The sequence below is a fragment of the Anomaloglossus baeobatrachus genome, chromosome 5 (genome assembly GCF_048569485.1).
Source record: "Anomaloglossus baeobatrachus isolate aAnoBae1 chromosome 5, aAnoBae1.hap1, whole genome shotgun sequence".
NCBI classification, from domain to species: Eukaryota; Metazoa; Chordata; class Amphibia; order Anura; family Aromobatidae; genus Anomaloglossus; species Anomaloglossus baeobatrachus.
The window spans coordinates 416,847,559-416,873,225 of NC_134357.1; the positions used below are offsets into that span (position 1 = coordinate 416,847,559).

General features: G+C 43.3%; 1 protein-coding gene across 5 annotated transcripts in view; it reads right to left on the reverse strand.

The window, feature by feature from the left end:
* Positions 1-3,090: 3,090 nt before the first annotated feature.
* TANC2 (tetratricopeptide repeat, ankyrin repeat and coiled-coil containing 2) overlaps positions 3,091-25,667 on the reverse strand; it is a 615,727-nt gene continuing 593,150 nt past the window's right edge. For 4 of the 5 annotated variants that reach the window (XM_075350282.1, XM_075350278.1, XM_075350279.1 and 1 more), the window contains 13 exons: positions 23,864-23,986; positions 20,426-20,662; positions 19,772-19,957; positions 19,294-19,387; positions 19,014-19,147; positions 18,804-18,927; positions 16,112-16,287; positions 15,870-16,002; positions 15,104-15,133; positions 13,854-13,945; positions 11,239-11,385; positions 10,120-10,220; positions 3,091-9,399 (listed from right to left, as the gene is read on the reverse strand). In XM_075350282.1, the coding sequence (XP_075206397.1) occupies positions 7,479-9,399; positions 10,120-10,220; positions 11,239-11,385; positions 13,854-13,945; positions 15,104-15,133; positions 15,870-16,002; positions 16,112-16,287; positions 18,804-18,927; positions 19,014-19,147; positions 19,294-19,387; positions 19,772-19,957; positions 20,426-20,662; positions 23,864-23,986 (3,498 nt within the window). In that variant the 3' untranslated portion in view covers positions 3,091-7,478. The remainder of the gene's footprint in view (positions 9,400-10,119; positions 10,221-11,238; positions 11,386-13,853; positions 13,946-15,103; positions 15,134-15,869; positions 16,003-16,111; positions 16,288-18,803; positions 18,928-19,013; positions 19,148-19,293; positions 19,388-19,771; positions 19,958-20,425; positions 20,663-23,863; positions 23,987-25,667) is intronic. The other variant, XM_075350280.1, reaches the window with a different exon arrangement.

A 25,667-nucleotide genomic window follows, 5' to 3' on the forward strand; every position in this document is an offset into this window, starting at 1 on the left:
ACATCTCATACACATGACAAAAAAACAAAACACAACCCAATCCTGTTCCCCTTGTGCTCTTCTCCTCCGCCAGCACACTTAATGATGTGATGTTGATTCGTGGAAGACGGAGCCAGCAGCCCCTCCTACATCAATGTGTTCACTGCTGTTGGGAGGTGGGGTGGGCTGCTGATTGGGAGGTGGGGTGCAACCCGTGGTCCACTGTCTCAGCCCGCGGGCCGGACTGAAAGACCCAAAGGGACGAATGTAGCCCGTGGGCTGCACTTTGCCCAGCCCTGAACTTTGGGGTAAAGATAAATAAAAATGCTGCACTTTACAGTACCAGTAAAGTGAATTGAGAGTTCTGAAATCTCATGCATGTGCAGATTATTTTTTTCTTGCAGATTTGAATGAAATAATTTTGTTATTTTCAACACGTCCATTCTTTCACCCATTCAAATAAATGAAAAATGCACATAAAAACTAGTAAAAAAAAAACAAACTTGCATATTTCAGAGTTTTTTTCCTTGTCACCCTTTGTGGTTTTTAGTGGAGAAAAATCTGCAGCAAATACATAATGTGTGCATCTGTATAACTCCGTCTACAGCACTGATTGGCAGCTTCTAGTCTATGCACAGTGTACATTACACATTACTGCCAATCAGTGCTGGGAATGGGGTTGAACTACATTGCACGCAGATTTAATAGTCCTCTAGGAAAAATGTCCAGCTCATGAAAAACTGATTTTACTAAAACTACAGCGAGCAGCCCAGTAAGTGACACCGCTGTAATTAAGATAAAAACAAAGACATTATCAGATTAGGTGGCAAAAACCGAATGACAGCTTCCCTTTAAAATGTGTTGATAATAAAAAGTTTCCTGGAATACAACCAAAGCTACACTTACTCATCAGTTTCAGTTTTGCATCCATCAAATACTGTGCTTTGTTTCTCCAAAATATCATGCATTTTCCATCGATTTTTGTTTCATCCATATTTAAACATTAAAAGGAATTGAACTGCTTGATCCTTTTTTTCCATTAAAAACTGACATAAAACGAGTGTGTTCTGTTTTTCGGACGTTTTTGATGGGTCACCATAGACTTTATTTGAGTTTAAAGGGGTGGTTTACCCATATTTTTTATTTTCAAGATCGATATTATACGGAGAAACAGTGTTTCTCTTAAATACTTTATGCTGGCAATAGTGCATGTGAGAGGCGCTATTGCAGACTGCTCTTCTCTGCTTTCGGGGATCCGGTGACGTCACATCAAGTTCCTGACACCGCGGCCGGCCGCAGTGTCCGTTAGTGGGATATGGGCGATGTTTTACTGCTCGTCACAGCCAATCTGCTCCCTCCTCCCTCACAGCAGAGCACTGCAAACAGGAAACACGCTGGGCTGTGACAAGTGGTGACACATCGCCCACAACCCAGTGACTCAGGTAGACTGGGGCCAGCCACAGTGATGTGACGTGTCCGGAACTTGACGTGACGTCACCGGATCCCCGAGGTCACGCAGCCTGGGGGTCACGGAGCAGTGAACAGCGGTCTGCAATAGTGCCTCTCACAGGCACTATTGCCAACATAAGGTATTTGAGAGAAACATGGTTTCTCAATATAATATCAATCTAGAAAATATAAAATATGGGTGAACCACCCTATTAACTTGCAAAAATGGATCACAATAGAACGTGGAACCATTGCCACATCAGTTTTCTTAACAGATCAGAGAACGTGTTGCATTATACTCTACGGGTCAGTGTGTTCTTCATTTTAAAAATAGCACATGGATGAAAGAAATGTATGTGTGAATGGAGCCTAAGGAAATCCTGATCTCTAGTCTGCTCACAGAATACCTACAAGGTATTGCCTATAGGAAGAGATTAGCGGACCCGTGGAATTTGGTTCGGCAGGTTCAGTCGGACTTTACATAAAAGTTCAGTTCTGATCCCAGACTTGACCTGAACCCCATTGGAAGTCACTGATTGGGTAGTTCGGGTCTCCAACCACATACAGTCAGACATAAACAGAACATTTACGGGGGAGAAAGAGATTTTCTCATTTTTATTATTATTTTTTTCTTAATACACTACATCCAATCACCATGTTTTTACCGCCAGTGTGACCCTTTCAAACACTGCAAAAGGCTCACACTGCACAGTGAAGCTCGATCAGGTGGTCAGCATACGTGCAGTGTCCAAACTCGAACACTAATTCTTTTTCTTTGTGAAGTGTCTTTGGTTCGAACACCAAACTTTATTGTTTAGATTCCCTCATCTCTACCTATAAGGACATAACATGTGAAGACCCAGTTTATCACCCAAGCGTATTAACTTGCATTTCATCTAGGTTTTTCCCTGTCCATTATAAAGCAGCGAATGCTATTTTATATAGCCATATGGATAGTCCCATAAGTTGTGCGTATTATAAAAACACATTATTTGAAGGGGTTTTCCACTTTCAGCAAAGTGGGCCACAAACTTTGTATAATACCTAAAATAGCATAACTAAACAGGTACTCACTTTCCCTAGGTCCAGCACTGGCTACCTGCTGCTGCTCCTGTCTCGGTGTTTTGGCTGTTGTAGGGACGTCACGTCACTGCTCTGATCACTGAGCTCAGCGGCTGTGCCGAGGTTGATGGCACACTTCGTTGAAATCAGTGCATCAACAGGGCGAATACCTGCAGAGTTTGTTAATTTAGGTATTTTACAAAGTTTGGGGCCCACTTTCCTAAAAGTGGACACATCTTTAATGAAAGGATGAAAGCAAAAGTAGTAAAGCATATAGAGGATCTAATACAGATGACATATGGATACACCTGTATTTAAATCATCATGTCATCCACACTGCATCCATTTTTTTTGTGACACTCCTTTGTAGTTCAGGTTCCGTCTAGCAGAGAATCTATCAGTATTATTGACTAGTCGACTGCAATTTCTTCATCATCACTGGTCCATATTACAGACTCTTACCAATATGCTTGTATGAAACAGGCCTAAAGATTTTCTCAAGTCTTCTTGCAGTTATGACACCTTGAAGAAAGTGGTCACCATGAGAGGTGGCAGCAGGTATTAGCCGTTTTCTGACAATCACGACACACAGATAAGTAGTTTGTTTTCAAGTGTAATTAACCATTTATAAATAAGTACATTTTCTCTTTATCTCATACAGTTTTCTTGTTAAATTTACAATTAAAGTCTGTATAGAGAAGGTGAATTTTGAGAGGGTGGGGGGAAGGGAGGAAAGACTTTTCACATCTATCTCACATCTCACATGTACAGACAAGAAAAAACAGAGCAAGCAAATACAGTGTAACTGAGAAAATAAAAATAAAGAAAACCCAGGAGTGTTGAGGGGGAGGCTGAAGTGGGTATTTTAATACCCAGTGCCTTGAGTGCACCTCCCACCTCCTTTGCCATCAGTGACTGCTCTGCGCCGCATTGCAGGACATTCTGGAAGCAAAGGAAGGTTTATCAACAAATGAACAGAAATAAAAACAGAACAGAAATGGTTTTTTTTGTCTTTTTTTTTCTTCACTTTTTTCCCCCATTTTATTCTTATTTACAAGTTCAGTGCTCAAATCAATGCTCCCCCCGGAGACTGGGAGAGAACTGGGGGTCACTGCGTGAAAGAAAAATAAAAAAAACAGACAAAAGAAACAAAATGCTTAAAAGAAGGAAAACCTTAAAAAAATGCAAATAACCCCTTGATCTGAGCACCGCACAATATATATATATATTTATATATATGTATTTTATATACATATATATCAAACAATGGTTGTGTTCCGTATATTGATAAAGAGAACGGACCATGCATTGAATAAATACACTGTACAGAGAAGAGTCCTTCGGACTTGGGGTTGAGAAGGCCGTGGGAAGGACGCCCCACACCCCTCACAAGGTTCCTTCAGTTTTTCTGATGTGTGCAATACAGCCGCAGCATGGAGGAGAAGGCAAGAGGGGTGTGCAGAGAGGAAGAGCAAGGGGTAGAGCGTTGGGGATGGCGTAGCCTGGGAGAATGCTGAAAAATTAAGTAGTAGTAAATCCAAACAATGTGTTATGGACCTTGTGGAGCGCCATGTGCCTACAGCCAAAGCAACTCATTCTCCTACTTCAAGTAAATCATGCCCACTCTCACAAGCAATAAGTTCTGACTAGAGTAAAATATTTAGGGAATTACGGAAAAAAAGGACCCTGCCACAACCATAAAAATCCCTGAACTGTGAACTCTGAGGGCTTCATTTACTATAAGGGCCTATAACACCCAACAGTCCAGACATGTTCTCACATGGGGGTTACTGCGTATATTGCTATGTCAGCTGCACTCACGTTACCTACAGAAAAAGTTATATATGGTCAATACTCTGTTTAGAATTGTATGTATCAGGGAAGGCACCAATTGATCACCCCCGAGTGAAATGATTAAAAAAAAAAAAGTTATTGGCTCCATTACTAGCAGCAAAAGAGATTCCGATCTGTCCTGTGATGACTGTGTTGTTACAGGAAATGGGTTATTGGCAGTAACTCACTGCAAGTTATGGCTGCTTAAAGAAATCGGAAGCCTGCTTACTATAGATAAGTGGTCACGTCCGTAGTCCATGGCCGGGACGGGTCCCTACAAACTGCATACATGCTGCCGGAATGGTCAGTGCTTTTTCTGATCTGTAAGCCCGATGCCACGTCGTTACAGGATGATGCACACATGACGTAGTCCCAGAAGAGGCGACAGCTATTCTGGCAGGTGGGAAGCAGCGTTCCTGTCCAGCCACACGGACTAGTTATGTGCCCACTGGTCCAGGGTCCTGCTTATCTCTACTCGGGTATGTTCACACATAGCGGATTCACTTCAGCTTTTCTATACAGAATCTATACAGAAAGGGTCCCAGCATATCACAAGAGTAGTTGACTAAAATCTATTCTAATTGGGTGGTAAAAAAAAACAGTTGGATTCACAGGTCATCAGGTACAAGTGCATATTTATAAAATATTATAAACTGAATTTAGTGATGATGGACACTGCCAGCCAAGTTTGGCTTAGGGTACAGTGTTATTTGGCAGCCATTCCGGCCCACAGGTAGGGGTGCTAAGTAGGGTACCCTTATTATGTCTGTAAATCTGAATACAGCATATGGACTGGGTTATCTTCATAACACAAACCCGTTATTACAATACTTAGTAAAGATAACTTACTTTAAAAATGACAACCAATATGGCTGTTCTTACTTTCGAAAGACTATCGGCTACAAAAGTGCTGAAGGAAGCCAATATTTGTGCAGGTAAAAAAAATATTAATAAATGTTTAAGTGTTCGCGGAGGGGAGATAGAATAGGAATCCTTATAATAATTATTTGGTGCCTTCCCTTTTTTCCTATTACATACAATTAAATGACAGGTTATTTCCCTTTACTGAGTACAATCTGTTTCTCTCCCCATAATTTATGCATTGAGAATGAAAATTAGACTTATCCCATAAAGCCGGACAACTAAAGTGTTTTTATTATTAGATCTTCCTTCTTGTATAAAGCGTCTTTGCGACGTGGCCCTGCAGTAAAGATGCCCCGGAACACATAAGCCCTTCTTGTTGAGCCTCTTATTACAGGCAATCAAGAATGGAGAACCTGCCGCTGTCTGTGGAAAGGTAGCCAGACACCTGAGAACAGTGGTGTTTGCAAGCAGAAAACCATGATGGGGTAGTAGCTGTATATACTTCATGAAGATGGCTGCATGTGGCTCTTCCATCATTTGTTTATGCATCAAGTCTGGGCGGAATACGTCTCATCTGTCTCTAGGCCATGTGTACCTGTCCTAGGACACCATGCTGCTGGAGAAGTGCAGGATCCCGAGTCACAAATCCCTTTCTTTCAAAGGCCTAATTCAGTCAAGGTTTGGAAGTAGAAAGAAAGAAGAGGAGCTGCCACTAGGCATTAGCCACTGGCCATCAGCACGCTGCAGCAGCCCTCCTCTCTCCGGTGATCTGCTGAGGACACAGGTTTTCTACGCATTCTTACGATGTTATGTCTAATTGACATTGTGCTGTTATGAAAGATTACATTTTGTGATTTAGCAGATCATAAATCAGTGCTGTAATTATTGCTGCGCTATATCTCGCCGGAAAAAATAACTGCATATTTCAATATCAGCCTTGTGAACGCTATTTTCTGAAATCTTATGGAAATAATCCCCAGAGTAAACTGACCTGTCAATTGACACTGTGAATTATCATTGCGGATTTAGCCAATTGAAATCGGAATCCTTTCTGCAACCAAATTTCTTTGGATTTGGCCTCTGAAAAAAATGTGCAACAGATAGGTCTTGTGTCCACTTATCCCAAAGTTCCAAAATTGAAAGATGGAAATAAAACCACATTAAAATAGCTGTCGGACAACTATCTCGCCCGACTCCCCATACACATGAGCTAAGCGTTTGTGTGTTTTCAATGGGGAGAGAAGAGAAAGCCACTGCCAGACCGCTATGACAGCAGCTTACTTTCCTGAAAACAGATTGGCTGTTGAAATTCCATCTGCCCCCATACACATCAAATGCCAACAACATAGGCTTGGCCAACTTTCAGTTGCAGTGAAAGACTGGCAATAAGCCCTAGTAGCCATATTGTGGTAATCTCTAAATGTGGCCAAAAAAACAGATAATACAGAAAGGTGATGCAAAAAGAAAAATTGTGCCCTGTTGAGTTGATTTTGGATGAAGATGTTCCACATCTCCTCTATCTAGCATGTATGATCTTAAACCCAGCTATAAAGTGGGCTCTTGACTGCCCCACATAATTTCCTTAATCTTGACTGAATCTGTCACCAGAAATGTATTTGGAGTGGTTTGTCTACATTTCTGATGCCAATTTGAAGGATGGGGATTTGTAAAACGAGACCTGGACTGAGTAAAAACATTATTTAAAAAAAATAAATCACACTACATGTACACATATAGTTAAAATCTGTTATGGGGTAATTACATGTATGTTTAATGTTACAATGCAGAAATGTATAGAGCCCTTTGTTTACCAGGTTTCCAGATCCTTATTGTGCTGCAAGTGGCCTTAGATTTGTGTTTCCCTTTTCCCACATGCAGGGTAATAAGCAAGCGTCAAGCACATCGCCTGCTGAAGGGTCATCACAAGGAGAGAACATGATCTCGCTCCAACTAAGGGGGGGCCCAGGGCTGGAAGAATATCCTAGTGACCTAAGTGCAATTACCCAAAATCGAAATATAAAAACCCAAATTAAATTGGGCAGTTGAGAAAGCAGACAAAGTGTTCATAAACATAGTCTGGGGACCCAAAGTGTTCATAGCACAACCTAAAGTACTAAAAGACCAACTCTACCCAATGGGATAGGTCAGAGTAGAACACTAAAGTATGGGGACTGGGAGAGGAGTCTTAAGAAGAGTTGCTCAATTACCAGGTTTTTAGGGAGGTATATGTATAGTGAAGGAAAAGAGTTGTATAGGAAAAGAAGGGAACAGGGAAGGAAAAGTATATTGTCCTACACGTTCGACTCCACAAAGGGTCTCTTTGGTTTGATGGGCGAAGTCTGGCCCTGCCGAGAGTCCCGAGACAGCTGCCTGTACAGGTTGTCCTGGTAAGCCTGTGCAACAGGCAGTGTTCTGGCCACCTTGACATCAGGATAGGAGGAAGCCTGTGTGACCCTCTCCAAAATGTCCCCTCGAGAGCCATTAGCCAGCACACCGTGCGGACCATAGTAGTCATCTTCAAGCAGGTGCCCATTCTGTGCATTGTTGGTTTTGTTATAAAAGGCGATGTTGCTGATAGAGGAAGGGGGACTGAAGGATTCTTGTTGTGGCAAGATGCCAGGAGATGTGGGACTGAGAACAGTGTCAACAGAGGAGACAGCCCATGTCCGACTCTGCTGATGGTGGTGGGGGTACTGTTGAGTCCGTGCGGTCTTGTCAATTATACCCATGAACGGGGTGGTCCTGGAGCGTGTTGGCTCACCGGGGTAACTTCCTTGGGGTGGGGACACAGGAGACAGCTCATCACAGAGTCTCTCATAAGCTGGCTTAAGTGGTATCTCCATCTGTTGTATAGATGCAGATGGACGGAAAGTAGCAGAGAGGCTGGAAGAGGACGAAATACTGTTGCTAGATGGAGAAAAACGGAGTCCTACACTTTGTGAGTGTAATAGTGGTCTTGGAGTAGGTGGATGAGACTTGATTTCCCCAGGGTTAATACTCACGGGCCTTCGTATAAGATGAGAAACGTCTGGAGAACCTAGTTGGCTGGACTGCCGCTCAAGATCCAGCTTGGTGTGGCATACTGGATAATAAGAGGCTGACTGACTGCGCCCAATTTGAGGAGTCTGGTTATATCTCATGCCGCCTCGATAAGCTGAAGTTGGGCGCTGGGGTATGTCTTCCTTGGCAATACCACCATGCTGGCAAATAGCTCCGGCACTCAAACTAGCCTGCACATGTTGCATTGGACGTCCATCAGCTATTAGACCACCAAGAGAGGCTTGATATACTAATCGGCTTTGACTCATCTCTCCAGAAGATGTTTGGTATTTACTTGACATACCATGTGCCATCTGTCCATATGTACCTCCAGACATTACTGCACTAGAGTGAACTGCAGAACTGGGTTGGTTGCTACGTACAATTTGTGCCTTAGCTGGCTGCAATCTGTGTGCAGGTTGTGGAACTGCAGTGGGAAGCTGTGACATTTGGAAAGACCTCTGAGATATTTTGGACAGTGGAGACTTTGGTCTTCCAGGATGTTGACTCACACATGGATCTTGCTGATATCTAACCGGAGAACCAGATTGTTGTCTATACATACCAATAGTTTCACTAGGAGGGCTAGCTCTATACTGAGGGGCCCTCCGTAAAGGGGATGGTGGTGGGCTAGGGTAGTCCATGACCTGACCTCCTACAGGAGGTGGACTAAAGCGGTAGGAAGAACTCTGATGTGCAGGAGATGTCTGGGGAGGACTAGGCCGATAGTGTGAGTTCTGGTGTGTTGGAGAAAGTGATGGAGAGGTGGACTGATAGCTTTGCCTTGTGGGAGAACCAACAGAGGTGTTTGATCTGAAGTCAAATACTTGATGTGAGCCTGACATATAGGCAGAATCTCGATGTGCCGGAGACTGAGGGGGACTTTGCATGCCTGGAAGGCCCTGACATTGTCTTCCGTCACTCTGTAATCCTACAGGAACACTGTCTAAGTCCTGCTCCAGGTATTCTTCCTCGTAGAGGTCTTCCTGTGTAGAGTCAATGTCCTCATTTTGTACTTCTGGCTCCGGTTCATCTTGAAGCTCCTGGACTTCCTCCTCTTGCTGGACTTGCCTGCATTCCTCTTCCACTCTCATAAGAAGTCGTTGGATTTCTCGATTGTTAGGGCAGAGCTGGATTGCTTCATTCAGGTCTTCTAAAGCAGCTGTAAATTGTCTAAGAAAAAAGGAAAGACAAAAACTATTATAATAAGACAATAAACAACAAAATAGCAAAAAGAGGACTAAATATCCTCCATAATTTAGAATACTCACAGCAGGATAAATCCCGTATAAAATGTCATGTGCAGAAAAATAAATACACAATATCTGAGGGGTTAGTCGATATTATGGCCAAAATAACGGTAGCCTACAAACCACGTCACGGTTCCTCATACTTGTAGGTCCCTACACTAATCTATATAAATAGAAAGATAGCAAAGAGGACTAAATATCCTCCATAATTTAGAATACTCACAGCAGGAAAAAGCAGCGGTCAACTGCTCAGGCCAAGAAAAACTAATGCACTAACAGGGTGCAACCAGACCCCCAATAGATGGAAGTATCACAGGTGCAAGAGGAGCAAATCACTCACACAACTCCAGAGTATGGAGGGGGTGATTGCTGGATGGTAAAATTGCACACTAGTGGCTTGCATAGGGCTCCGTTCACACTTACAGGCGCATAGTAACCCAGTCAGCTGCCTATTACACGCCCATACTATTCGATCAGGCTGGCTGCCCGGTACTATCTATTGGGGGTTTCGCTGCACCCTGTTAGTGCATTAGTTTTTCTTGGTCTGAGCAGTTCACCACTGAGTAAGAAAAAAAACAAGCAGAACCAAATGTACATGTAATGAAAGTAAGATATGCTTTGTGTGGATCCAGTTTGGTCTTACCTGCTACTCCGTTTGGCTCTGGCTCGAGCATAGTATGCTTCATATGACTTTGGTTTCAATTCCAGAGCCTTTGTGGCAAATTCTTCTGCCATTCCAAAGTCCTGCAATATTAAACAGATTATGAGGGCAAAGTCTTTCCTTAGAGATACAGGCGATAAGAGAAAAAAATCTGCAGAAGGAAATATCAAAGTGAGAAGCAAAGAAAGACAAAGGTAAAGTGATCTTATAATAATAATAATAATAATAATAATAATAATAATCTGATTAAGAGATAGTATAACTTTACAAACAACCACAAAGAGGACAGGAGAAAAAATATACAGATATACAGAGAAGCAAAGAATTTATTAAACGTGAAAATTAAAACATATACAATATTTAATTTGTTGTTAAATGGAAGACAACCACATAACATAATATCTCAGTAATGCAATACATTATATGCCAGTGTGGTGAGAAGGACAGCTAGGTGAATTATCAATCAAAACCTAAAATTTGTTTTGACAAGGCTACAAGAGACACACAATAAACAAAAAATATACTGTATATTGCTAGCTGATTATGTATAAAGCTCCTGTTCCTGAAGTGGACAATCTAATTATATGACCACAGCAAATTTACTTTTATCAGCCGATGCACTGACCATCCTGAAAATGTCTTATGTCCTTCACTACTCAAACAAGAGAATTTGTCCCAACAATTTAGATGTAATAATAGTTTAATAAAGTAAACTGGCCACACACAAAGATGGCTGTCGGCCGAACAGCAGATTGTTCGACCAACAGCCATTTTGGTCGCCTCTTCCATAAACAGGATCGGTGACTCGGCCAAGTGCTCGTGTTTCCTATGAGAAAGCAATCACTGGGGGTAGCTTATATCTGGGAGGCAATGTGATTGGCAATCCAAAATCAGTCATGCCTAACTGACAACTGCCCCGATGATCAGTTGGCTGATCCTCCAAAGGCATTAAACTGTTGGCTAAAATAGTCAAAATCGACATGTTCGGCTGACAATAGTCTAATCTGTAGGGTGGCTTTAATATTTTTAGCGAGCTTTGTACGAAACAACGTTTTAGACAGACATCAGGAGATTTCAAGCTATGAAAGAAGAGATTCTTACGTTCATCTTCCGACGACATCGGGACAGGTTAAGTAAAAGTGACACCTTCAGTTCTCGAAAAGTCTTTAGATCTTCTCCAAAGCCTTCCCGTGGAAACTTCTTCATGGCATACTGGTATCTCTGTGCAGCTTCTTTTACTTTCCCTTTCTGAGGGAGTAAAGGGATTTGATCTCACAAATATTATGTCCTCTAAACACAACCCGTCTTTAGCAACTGGAAAACTTTTGTCATTTCTTTCTCTTCAGCCTCTACTGCTCCTCTTTATTAGTAACCTTACCTGCATGGAGCCCAGATATCAATTCTCCACCACTTTGTTTATAGCCAGAGCCAGAGGTTGGATCATCACTAGGGGTCTGTTCACATTGCATTAGAGCCTTCGGTCAATGGTACGTGCCAGGAGGATATATGCCATTATATAGGCATACAGGGGCAAACATTGGCCCTCTCTCATTTAGAAAAAAAAAATGTATACCATGCGATCCGCATTTTTTATCTGATGACCCTATATAAAATATCATAATCGTTAAAAAAGAAAAAAAATACTACTACAAATACCAGACTGTCAGATGTCAAAATATTCAGTGGCAGACTGATGTCAGAGTAACACTCTTAGGATACATTTGCTGTGATACTTAGAGTTTTCCCAGAATATAATTCAAATGTAGGGCTCTAATGCAATGTGACCACAGCCTAGTCTCTTCCTCCACACTATGTCTCCTCTGCTTCTCAAAATTGTATGACTTAAATGGAATCTGTCACCGGGTTTATGCTTCCCAGTCTGAGTGCATAAAATATGGACAGAGACCAGCACTGGGTAACTTACTGGAAGCTTGGTGTTGTATAAAAATCACTGTTTTATGTGCTGCAGCTCTGCTAGTCTTCTCAGTGATTACTTCCATCTGATCATGCACACACACCATGCTTTCTGCCTACACACTGAATAGTAAAAAAGCAGTTAATCAATGTTGAAGCTCTGGGATAGACAGAGTTCATTAATATCAAAGTCTACTGAGAGGACTAGCAGGGTTACAGAGATATAAACAGTGATTTGATCAAAACTACAGCAAGCAACCGAGTAAATATAGTAAAACATAGCTGGAATCTGGGTGCTCCTTTATGATTCTCTTAAATGGGGCAGCAAAAACCTGGTGACAAATTAACTGTAACACTAGAAGTCCCAGTAATTTTGAGCTCCATAGGGTTCCAAATGTAGAAATGTTAAATGACCCCTCTCTGGGACTTCTAGGGTTTCTTTATGTGGGACGCATTTTCAAACCATTGACGAATGTACGGCAGTCTGTAAAGTCATGCATTGAGAATCTGATGGACATTTCCTTTAGTATAACACAATTTGTAGGAGCGCAAAGCTCTTAGTTGCATTTCAATGATAATTGAGAGAGAGGTTTCTTCTAAATACAGTACATGGCTAAAATGTACTGATCGTGCCGGTGATAGTTTTACTAACATCTATTGGGCCTGGAGTGTCCGTACATGTGGTGATTCTGAATCTAATCAATGCATGGCAAAAACTAGATGTGATTTTTGTAGCAAGAAGAGGTGAAGTAAATAATATTCTGTGCTTCCCCTGAACTTATTTTGGAAGTGGCAGCAATTATTAGTAAACTGCATGTAATCGTGTCCTACAGCAATTACTGAGACACAACCACCACTTGGATGGGTATGCTTTACAGGTCATTTAGATATCAGTTTTTCACAGCTTGATCTTGTACCTGCTATAGTCTATGGAGCTGTTCACACGTGCATGTATACTTGAAGACTAATTGCATGTATACTTGAAGACTAAGTGGACCATACAACATCCCGGAGACTTCTGTCACGGATATAACCCACCAATACAAGCCTATGGATCCGTATCAAAAATCAGACATCACTTGGATGCTATCTGTGTGCTGTCCATTTTTCACGGACTGTTGACAGGAGAACCTTAGGAAACTTCCATAATGTATTTTTTTTTACAAGAGAAAAACTGATTAAACTCTAGATGGTAAAAACTGAAAGTAAACAAGGTAATGTCAGTCTGACCAAAACACTGATGAAACTCGAACCGTTTTTGATGATGAGAAAAATCACGTCTGAACTTACAAACTTCAGTAACTTGTTTTAGCTAAATATGTTTATTCTTCTCCTTGTCCACTTTTCTTTACAATCCTTACGGGACACTCGGCATCAAATGATTGTTCAAACAGGCTCTAGGTGCATCTTGGCATTTGCAGTCATCTCCATTGAAGTGAATGGAACTAATCTACAAAATACAATACTAATCTATGGGCAGATGTCGCATTATTTTCTTTAAGAAAGTGCTGATTGGGCACAACTGGTAAAAATAAATGTTCCACCACAGCTTTTTAAGTAGCCAAAGCCACCTAGTATATTTCCTATGCAAGCAACAGCTGGTTGACAATGCCGCTTCTCACTTGGCAAGAAGAAAGCGCTATTTTGTCGGTCACAGCTCATCTTGGAGGAAATGTATATCGGAATCTCACAAACGAGTTTACAGATCAAGGATCATTTGTCATTGGCTGAAAATGCGTGGTATGTACACCAACCTTTACCTTACACATCTCATCTTCCAAAACCCTTCCCAGTCTTCTCACCTTGTAGAACATGTCTCCCTCTTCCATCAGTTTACTCAGCAGAATGACCATGATGTCTGGTTTGGACGTGGCCATGGCCCAGGTGGCTGGACCTGTAGTGTACAGGATGCATGATGGGTAAAAAAACTAATACAATGCAAGGGAAGAACCAAACAGGAGAAGGGAAGGAGAAAAATCAAGAGGAAGAAGAAGATACAACATTGGGAGTCATACAAATGGGAGACAGAGAAGACCAGGTGAAACAAGAGAAGACCAGGGCTAGATGTAGGATGGTACAGAGATAAAAACATTGGGATGTGGGGCATAAATAGACTGGAACTTAGGTGGTCAGACAAGAGGCGAGGGTACCTCAAGGCCCCCATAAAAACACAGTAAGGTAACGTTGGCAGAACCCATCGATTCTTTTGCAACCGATGGACCATCAAACGTTTATGGGTGGCCCCTCAACACAATGGGCACTTTTGAGTTTCAATGCCCGATGTTTTCATTGTCCTGGAAGATAAGCAGTGGCCTGAGGTGCCTGACTGCAGCCTATAAAGAGGTGACATGCATGCTCGGCGGAGCCCTGGGGGCAGAGAGATAGCTCTATCTATATGAATGCCTTAGAGGAGAGGTGGACAATGTCCACAAGAAGCGACGAAAAGTAAATTTTGGACCTGTCCTAATGATACATTTCTATCCTTCCAAGATGCATTTGATGTTGCCAAGATCACCCCTGGAAAGGCTGAGAAAACAGATTCTGGCAACCAAAACAAAGGCAGGTAGCCTTTTATTTTATTTGAGGAAACAACTCCCAAGTTTCAATTTTCTTGGATCATCAGATATTACATTATAAAGCAAAAGATCAGTGCAAAACCAACAAAGCCATATACAAAAAGGCTTCTGCCACGCATCTGTAATTAAATGTTCACGTCATACTCATGATGCACCACAGGTACCAATGATACCTGTTCTGACACTAAAGAGCATTTAGAACTTTTGGCAGGAATTATAATGAAAATATCTGTAAGTCTGTAATCTCGCAAAATGGAGACCACACTATGGCCACCAGGTGGACCTAAACCAACATGCAAAGTGAATATCCGCCAAGAGGTCCATGTGCTTCCATATCTATACGTTAGATGCGCTGGATGCGGCAACTATGTCGGGAGGTTAATGGGAAGATTAATTAGTCTTTTAGTGAATGGGTGCTTAGTAGATGTGCGTATCTGGTGAGGCATGCGGAGCAAAGCTGTGAGCAAACTTCTAACCTTTTGGGCGGCTGGGTAAGGTCTGACAGCCTTAAAGCAGCAAATAGGGGCAGAATTGTGAATAAAACATACGACGAGAAAAGTGATAGAAAAGTGATAAGTAAGACAAGAGGGGAAAAGGGTGACGGGAATCAGTGCATAAGACATGGTAGGAAGAGATAGATGAGAATATGGAAATTATAGCAGAGAAAAGAGAGGGGGATTGAAGAAAATGGACAAAGGAAGTGTAGCATAAAAAAAGACAAAAATTGGGGAGCAGAGAGAATAAAGGGAAGGGATGGGTGGTGTCAAAAAGCAATTGTGACAAAGGTAGTGAGGGAGCGTAGGGAGTAACAGATGGAGTGACAGAGGAGAGAAAACAAACCATGTCGCAGGAGTGAGAAAGCAGCGAGCACAGAAGCTTAATGTCTGAGCAGCAGATAATAAACAAGCAGCAGTGACGGAGGGGGACGCAGCTAACCAGTGACGGACATTACAACACGCAGGGACAGAGATAAACAAGGCATCTTATTCTGATAGGCCGATCACCGAATTGTGACTTGTATAGGGCAGGGGCACTGCTGGACGACATGCAATCCATGCTGTACTTAATAGCCGCTGTTCTGGTCTTTGGACCAAATAGACACAGATCCACAATATGCGGCAGAAGCTGACAAGGACATGCAAGCTTGTGTATAGTGACATTAAACAGAATGGGAACTTAACATCTGGACAGCTGTGCTTCCACCAGGGAGAAGGTGGCAGAGCTCACTACGTGTCTCCATACCTATTTTGGCTCCTTTCTTCAGGAGAGCTACCACAACTGAAGTGTTTCTGCAGCCCACCGCTCTGTCGAGGGGGCGCATTCCACTGTAATCCACATGTTCAATCATTGCACCATGGTCCACCAGGAACTGCACCTGTATACAGAGCAAAGACCGGCTTTACTAATGCTGTGTGACAGTAAATGGCAATCCCTACGACGTTTATGCCTTATCCATCTTCATCAACTTAAAGCAATGTACTAACCACATCAGCATCTCCATAAAAAGCCGCAAGATCCAGTGGGGTGCGCCCATTTTTATCAGCGTGGTCCGTGGGAGCCCCGTTTTCTACCAACAACCTCACCACAGCAAGATGTCCTTTGAGGCATGCCCAGCTCAAAGCGGTCAATCCCTCCTTGTCCATGAGACCAATGGAAGCCCCTTTAAGACAGGATAATAGATTAGCGAGTGAATAAAATGACACAGCTACATCGTTCTCATATTCCGGAGCTGTAAATGCCAGAATCAGAACAGATTTAGCCAAAACTATTTTCTAACAAGCTGTTTATTTCACTAGTTTGGCTTATTCAGCGAGGGTAGCAATATTTAATCTGGCCATAAAGATGAGATTTTTTTTTCAACACTCCATCCTGATGTGTAGGTTTTCTGCCCAATGCTTCCTTTACCTGAGCAATCAAACAAAGATGGATTGGACTGGATGGATTTTTAAGTGGCTTCTGGCAGCAGCTTATGCGTGCTCAGCCAATCTGAGCATGAATGTTTATGGAGATTTTGAGCAGCACTGACAGTTTCCTCACGTCTATGGCCAAGCTTAATGTCTTTACATTTAACTAAAAAATATATATTCATTAGGTCAATATAAGACTTTGCTATCGCACCATACTTCAAATCTTAAAATACACACACAGATATTTCATATATATATATATATATATATATATATATATATATATATATATATATATATATATATATATATATATATATACACACATATATATATATATACATATATATATATACATATATACATATATATATACATATATACATATATATATATATATACATATATACATATACATATATATATACATATACATATACATATATATATATAGATCTATACATTACACACATATATATATATATATATAGATCTATACATTACACACATATATATATATATATATATAGATCTATACATTACACACATATATATATATATATATATATATATATATATATGGTATATATATATATATATATATATATATATATATATATATATATATATATATATATATATATATATATATATATATATATATATATATATGGTATATATATACATACACACACACACACACCCACACACACCCACACCCACAACACACACACACACACACACACACATATATATATCTTCATTAAAAGGGACAGGAACATTTTGCATTTCCTGACAAGTTGCAATAATGACCCTTAGGCTTAGTCCCATAGACTTGCATTAGTGGCGGATTGCGACTGATGACCCTGCGTTGTATCCGCTGCGTCGCGGTCCGTCGTTTTTTGACTGACCGCCGGGCGGGGAGCAACGCAGAATGTAACATTTTTCTGGCCGTCAAAATTGACACACCACGCAGGGATCCGCCGCAGTCCGTCACGCTTGTAATGTATGTCTATGGTGCTGGATTCCGTCGTAATCCATCTTACGACGGAATCCAGCGCTGGATTCCGTCATGCTCTACTGAGCATGCCCAGCAGGTTTGGCACACCCACTGGGCTGTCCCAAACACAAACGGATCATGACTGATCCGTCAAAAAACGGACGCACAGCGGATCAGTTTTTTCACAGGATTCCTGTGAAAGGAATCCTGTGAAAAACACATCCGTTGCATCAGTTGACAACTTAGGCTAGTTTCACACTTGCGTTGGACAGCTTCCGTAGCATTGCGTTGTGTGACGGATGCAACGGATGCGTTGCATATAGTGGCACAACGCAATGCTACGGATCGTATAAAATAACGGAAAGCGTTATTTATTTTTTTTTTCCTGCTTTACAGGACCGGCAGCCGACTATTGTGAACGATCAGCTGATCGCTCTTAATAGCCGGCGGCCGAGCGCTCTCACATGCCGGCGGCCGAGCGCTCAGCTGAGTGCCCTGACATGCCGGCGGCCGAGCGCTCAGCTGAGTGCCCTGACATGCCGGTGGCCAAGCGCTCAGCTGAGTGCCCTGACATGCCGGCGGCCGAGCGCTCAGCTGCACGTTCGGCCACCGAGAAATAAAATAAAGTTTGTGATTTAAAAAAAAAAAAAAAGAGAACATGCGCAGTGAAAAATAAAGGTTTCCGCTGCTCAAAAAAACGTTACATGCAGCGTTCCATCCGCCCGGAGCAGCGTCAAAATAACGACGCTGCGTCGTCCAGCGGATGCAACGCTGACACTTGCGTTACAGTGCGTCGTCCATACAAGTCTATGGAGAATAGCGCAGTGCGTTAACGGACTGTGCTATTCTCCATAGTGACGGACTGCGCTGAACGCAAGTGTGAAAGTAGCCTTAAAAACGACTGATCCGTTGCTGACGGACCTGACTGATTTAAAACAACGGAAGTGTTAACCTACCCTTACCGGGTGAAATCTGCATATAGGTCTCACCCATTTCATATAATTTTTAGAGATATAAACTAACTTCTCTCTAAAGTTTCATCCTTTAAGGCCTCATCAAATTCATAGGGATATAAGATCCAATGACAAGAGCTGAATATATGGCCACGTAGCATTATGTAATGTTACCCAATTGCATCGTTTTTTTCTATTTTTTTTGTCGGTTTTCTTATGTATTTAAAAAAAAAAATCAGATATAAATGATGCATTTATGTGACTGATGTTTGTCCTGGGAAAACAGACAGTATTATAATCCTACAATAACACCCACCTTGTGCCAGCAGAAACTCCACGGTGGCAACATGCCCCTCAGATGCAGCGGTCATCAGTGGAGTACGACCCTGCTTATCTGCCATGTTCACATCTGCACCATGTGTAAGCAGCAAGTCCACAATCTGTAATAGAGAAAAGATAGTTCTGTTCTCCACCCCTGCACTTTTATACGTAGGCACAAAGCATATTAATGAAGTCCTGTAATTACCTGCCAGTGTCCTTGTCGTACAGCACTGAATATTGGAACTACACCCCTCCGGTTGGGTTGGGATACAGCTGCTCCTTGTTCTAGAAGTAGGCGGCAAACCTCAAGTTTTCCACGACCGGCAGCAGCTGTTAAAGCTGAAATCAGAAAAAAAATCACGTCAGAAAAGATTGAGATACTTAGCTACAGAAAAATCAGGTAGTGGGGAGAAAACAAAAGGTGGCGTCGTAAGTAAACATGAACCACGGATGACCACTTGTCACTTTCCATTCACATCACTTACCAGTCTCTCCCCACAGACCGTCAAAACTATTAATTTGAGCCCTCTGCTCCTCTTCCTCGTCTTTTTCTGGTAGGTCCAAAAGATAGGAGACAATCTGGAGGGGAAAAAAAAAGTTGGTGATTTACTGAGCATTTCATTACCCTGTGAAGCGGTAACAAAGTCCCTTTAAGTGTAGGAGGAGATGTCATTGTAGATTTGCAGAGATGGAGAAAAAGGAATGTTCTGTCTTGTTTTCAATTGTGCAGCTATTAGGATCTCAGGAGGTGGAAATGAGTCTTGTGTGTGTACCTAGATGTACAGCCACATCCCCCGCCATGGCCAGCATGAGCAGACAGCGGGACGGGTCTTGTTCAGGCCTGATTGTTATTTCAGTCTCTGGTATATCTGGGGCAGTGCGCAGGAAAAGCAGACATCAGGGAGGCAATGTGAACTATTCCAGGCATGGCAATAACCAATGTTTGGCCATGTTCGCTCTCACCTCGGAGTATCCCATGCTGGCGGCTGCTATCAGGGCTTGCTGTATGGCTTGGCTTTTCTTTAGGACTCCTGATTGTTGTCCAGCCATTGTCCAGTCGCACTGGATGAGATATTTCACTACCTCCAGGTGGCCCCGTAGAGCAGCATGGACTAGCGCACACTGTCCGTTCTTATCCAAGAGATCCACCTATTCAGAAAGCAAAGAAAGGCTTTAAGGAAAAGACAGAACACAATCAATTGATCTAACGCTATTGTGTTTCCCTCTGTCTGGCTGCCAGAAAGCCGTCAAGTGACTACCCTGCGGGTCTGGGCAGGTTCCCAGGCTCTGGGACATGCGGGGGAGAGGACAGAACCCTGTGCTGTATATAATCCCTGCAACTCCTGCCATGGCCTTGCCAGTGTTACAGGCGTATGTGCAGAGCACATAAAGCCGCCTAGAAATAAAACAAACCAGCTAATTAACTCATGACAGCACGCAGTTATGACTTTTGCCTTATTAAAGATGCAGGACCGGCATTAATAATGGCTTTATTTGGAGCAGATTTATCTATCAGTGGACCTTACAGGGACGTCTTGGATGTAATGGGTATACAGAGTAGATTTCTATTCTGGAGACCTTTGTAGACACATTACTAATGGCGGATCATATACTAACCTTAGCTCTCCTCTTACACAGTAACATGACAATTGTCAGATGACCTGAGGCTGCAGCATACGCTAGAGGGGTCATGCCACTCTCCGAACTGGCATCCACATTGACAAAGAACTCCAGCAGCAGCGCCACCATCTCTGTGTATCCCAGATGGGCCTGGACACACAGGATAGGGGCATTGTTCAGCACTTCAGTGCGGTAGTTCACATTGGCTCCTCCCATGATTAGAAGGCGGCTCACCTGCAGGAGAATAGAGATGTGGGTGAAGGCACAAGACAACTTAAAGGGGGGTTTTCATGAACACGCTACAGATTGGTTGGGTGGGTCCAACTTTAAATAGAGCTGTGCTGCTCGTGGTGCAGCCTTTTCAATGTCTACAGTACATTGCGCCAATAACCTGCATGGCATCTATTTGCCGGGTAATAATGAATTGAAGTGAACTTTGTCAGGCAAACAATATACAGTATATCACAAAAGTGAGTACACCCCTCACATTTTTGTAAATATTTTATTATATCTTTTCATGGGACAACACTGCAGATATGACACTTTGATACAATGTAAAGTAGTCAGTGTACAGCTTGTATAAGCCACAGCCATTAATGTCTAAACCACTGGCAACAAAAGTGAGTACACCATTAAGTGAAAATGGCAAAATGTGCCCAAAGTGTCAATATTGCATGTGGCCACTATTATTTTCAAGCACTGCCTTAACTCATGGCGTTCACTAGAGCTTCACAGGAGTCACTGGATCCTCTTTCATCCTCTATGAGGACATTACAGAGCTGGTGAATGTTATAGACCTTGCGCTCCTCCACCTTCCGGTTTGAGGATGTCCCACAAGTGCTCAATAGGGTTTAGGGGGTGAAGGGGGCGTACTCACTTTTGTGTATATTTCCAGCTCATAAAATTATGAGCCCATGCCCTGCACCGCTGTAAACAGTTGGCAGTGCATGTTCAGCACTCCCTGTTCTCTTAAATTAAAGCAAAAAAAAAAAAAAAGATCAGCAAAAATATTTTTGAGCTGTTCATGCTCAGCCATTCATAGCACCTGTTTTAAGTGGTGGTCCCAGACAATATTGTGACATATTCAAATGCACGCGCTATTAATGTCCAAAATGGGAATAACCCTTGAAATGACCCAGTAATTACTATATTAAATGAGTTGTCTCAATCTCTGTTAGGAGTGCACCACTCCCCACCTCCCAGAATTCTGTGGGCCGATGCGCTTCTGCTTGATTGGCGGTTTGGACCATTGGCATGGCCATACTGCTGGCCATAACTGTACGCTCTTCAATGATATATTGGGCAGCTTTGCTTTTGAGGAATTGAAAAAGTGCACTAAGAACTGAAACTGGCCGGCATCGGGAGCTAAAAGTGCCCTCTAGCGATCCCGGCCAGCTTCAGTACAGAGGTGGCCGGTAACATGGACAATAAGCAGTGAACAATGAAATCTAAAAATACCCGTAACCTTGAAAACAGGGAGGATATTTAATAGCAAGTAAATTGCAAAGTACCTTGTTTTAAAAGCACTTTGCAATTTTACGTCATATATCTGGACATGAAAATAACCCTGCCAGTCCTGTTCTACAATATTCATTCACAAGCACATGTGCAGAACAACCAGCACATGACATGGGAGGATTCATAAAACCTAACAAGCTGGCACAGATTCTGCAGACCGAATGCGCACTGCACGCTGGCACCAGCCTCACCTTCCCACATGAATAATGTAATAATCTTTTCTTGTCCATTACACAAAGAGAACATTAGCGGCAGCACAACGCTGACGCAACCACAGTCACGTGCAGGCACGCTAGAGCCAGTGATTGTATACATTGGTCGTGGTCATTTACTGTTTAGTGAATGAGTTGAAAAATTTGATTCATGCTGCCCTTGTCTGGTGCCCAGTCCTGGCCTCACTTCGGTGCCCGGCATCTTTGATACCTATGCTGCTTAGTAGGCCGCCCAACATCATCATGTCAACTGAGGCCTGGTCACTAGCTGCTTTGCGACTTACATCACATGGGTTAAGAGGCGCCCAGGATGCTAAGCCAAAGATGCCGGGGGCAGAAATGAATCCAGGCTGCCACGGAGGGCAGGACCGGACACGGACCAGGGCAGTGTGAGTTCAATTACTCATCGTATTAATTATTAACCCAATAGGGTCTTTTCTTTTCATCTTATACATTGTGTCGAAGTCCCTAATTTCCAAAACTGAACTAAAAGCTTCACAGGCATAAATGAGGCGGATAGTTGGCTACCTGAAGGCTGGGAATTGTAGATGTAACACAGCCCCTAAAATACAGATGCCTTATGGTCAGCTGAATCTAGCATAGCCGGAGGGGTTTATAAGAAAATGCAATGACTATCTTTAGTACCGTATTTTTCATTTTATAAGACGCACCGGATAATAAGACGCACCCCAAATTTAGAGATTAAAAAAAAGGTAAAAAAATAAAAATGAGGTCAGTCTTATACTCCGGTGTTGTCTTACCGGAGGGGGGCACCAGTGGTGTCACAGGAGGCAGAGGTTGTGCTGGCAGCGGCGGTCAGTGGAGTCAGCAGCAGCGGTTCAGTGGCGTCAGCAGCGGCAGGTCAGTAGTGGCAGCAGCAGCGGGTGAGTGGTGAAGCAGGCCGGTGCGGTGAGTGTCCCAGTCTGTCCGCGGTCCAGGTCAAATGATGGAGCCTGGAGCAGCGCATGCGCAGATGGAGCTCTCGTCCAAGAGCTCCATCTGCGCACGCATTGACTCCCGGGAGCGGCGCGTGCGCAGATGGAGCTCTCATTCAAGAGCTCCATCTGCGCACGCGCTGACTCCCGGCGCCATCATTTGAAACTGGGACCGCGAATACACTGGGACACCTGCCGCACAGCCGCCCGCCCACACGCACAGAGTGACAGCCAGCAGGCCGCCCGCCCACCTGCACAGAGAGGCAGCCGGCCTCCACGGCAGAGAGGCAGCTGGCACCGACAGGCACCCGGCTGCCCGCACACAAAGCTACAGGCACCCGGCTGCCCGAACGCAGCCACAGGCACCCGGCCGTCCGAACGCAGCCACAGGCACCCGGCCGCCCGAACGCAGCCACAGGCACCCGGCCGCCCGAACGCAGCCACAGGCACCCGGCCGCCCGAACGCAGCCACAGGCACCCGGCCGCCCGAACGCAGCTACAGGCACCCGGCCGCCCGAACGCAGCTACAGGCACCCGGCCGCCCGAACGCAGCCACAGGCACCCGGCTGCCCGCACGCAGCCACAGGCATACGGTCGCCCGAACGCACCCGGTCGCCGCCCAGACAGCCACCCCCCAGGAAAGCTATATTTGGATTTTAAGACCCACCCCTCATTTTGCTCCCAAATTTTTGGGAGGAAAAGTGCGTCTTATAATCTGAAAAGTACGGTAGGTCCCAATGTAATTATGCTTCCCAGTGACTACGGCTTACTTTGATGTTGGGAGTGTAGAGGTTTCTTAGAGATGCCAGTGCCATGGAAAGGCCGTCTGTGCTGTAGGAAATCCACAGTGCTTGCAAGATAGATGAAGAGACGCCGACCTTCTTACTAAGACCCTGTATAAAGAGAACAACATTGGTCAGAATAGGAAAATCTGAGCCATGAATGTAGGAAACATAAAACGGCAAATGCAGGTTATAAACGTCATAATTTTGCTTCTTCAGCAACACAAAATCTGGCAAAATTGGTGAACACTTTGGATTCACTACATTTCTCTAATATTCAGATTCATGATGAGGAATGTCAGGATTGTTAGGAAATAGAAGCATACAGAAAATATGGAGTCACAAATTTCTAGAAAGGATTTTATCAAAAGAGAAGGAGTAGTGAGCGTGGACTGTAACCGTTCCCTGTACCCCTCACCCCGATCACTGGAAGCGAGTGGCTGCAGGGAGGATATAACATCATTCTCTCCCTGTAGCCGCTGCTCCAGTAAGCCGACTACACAATTGTCATATAGTGAGGAGAACTAGGGTGCTCAGGAGCCTGTACTGGTGATCAGTGGGGATCCCAGTGGTGTCCTGTGTATATGTTTCTATTGTTGGAATAATAACACTTAACAACCTGTGACATGTGTAATATATTATAATACACACACGTCACAGATAGAGTGTGAGTGTATGAAGCAAACTCAGGAACAGAGCCCGCACTCTACACTATATCACTATGTTATATTCCAGTTAGAGATGGGCGAGCACTACCATGCTCAGGTGCTCAATACTCGTAACGAGCAGTCAGACGCTAGGACGGGCTCTACTCGAGTATTGAGAATAATGGAAGTCAATGGGGAACTCAAGCATTTTGCTCGAAGATCGGTACACAAGTCGAGCCTGTCCGATTGCTTGTTCCGAGCATGGTAGTGCTCGCTCATCACTACTGCCACCATATGCTGCTACAAGCTATGTCCAAAGCCAACATCAATAACTACAGTTTAGCTCTTTAAATGCTGCTACCAATCTCTAATACTGACATTTAAATGATTGAAATTGTGCAGGCATCCATTCTAGCACCCATCGGACTAATAACAAGGTACCAATGCAATACTATGGCAGTTGGGGGCCTTATGAAGCCCCTAGTGATGCCATATATGTACTTATATGAAGCCCATACCATAAACACAATAAAAATTAAAAAAAGTGATGAATTGCCATTTTTTCGTCAGCTCACTTCCACAAAAAAATACATTTTTCATCATTTAACATTATATGGTAATGTAAGTGGTGCCTATCACAACTACAGCTCGTCCCATAAAAAAGCAAGCCCTCATATGGGGTATATAGATAAGAAAAAGAACTCTCTTGAGTCCTTAAGGTGATAATGACAAAACACTTTATATGTAACTTTTACCAATATTATTAAGCACTAACTGCCCCTATATAGTAAAGGTGAGGGCAGGCGTAAATGGTTTAGCTGTTCCCCACTCAGTCTGAGTCAGTAAAGGAAGCGAGGACAGCAGTGTAAAACATGGCGATCCAGCCTCTACCGCAAAGTCACTAATGAAGATAATGGAGCTGTTCCAGGGAGGCTTGCAGCTTGTTACCTCCTGATCTTCTTGCTGCACCTCCACCGCTAGATTTAATCCTGCTCTTCTCCTGATTCTTGTCCTTATATCCTTTTTGTATTTCAGCTGGCTCACAGCAGAGTACAGATTCTCAGAGGTGTCAGATACACCGTACCGATACGAATCTTCCCATGGTTGTGCAGTAGAGGGAGCCATTGCATCTCAGTAACAGAAGA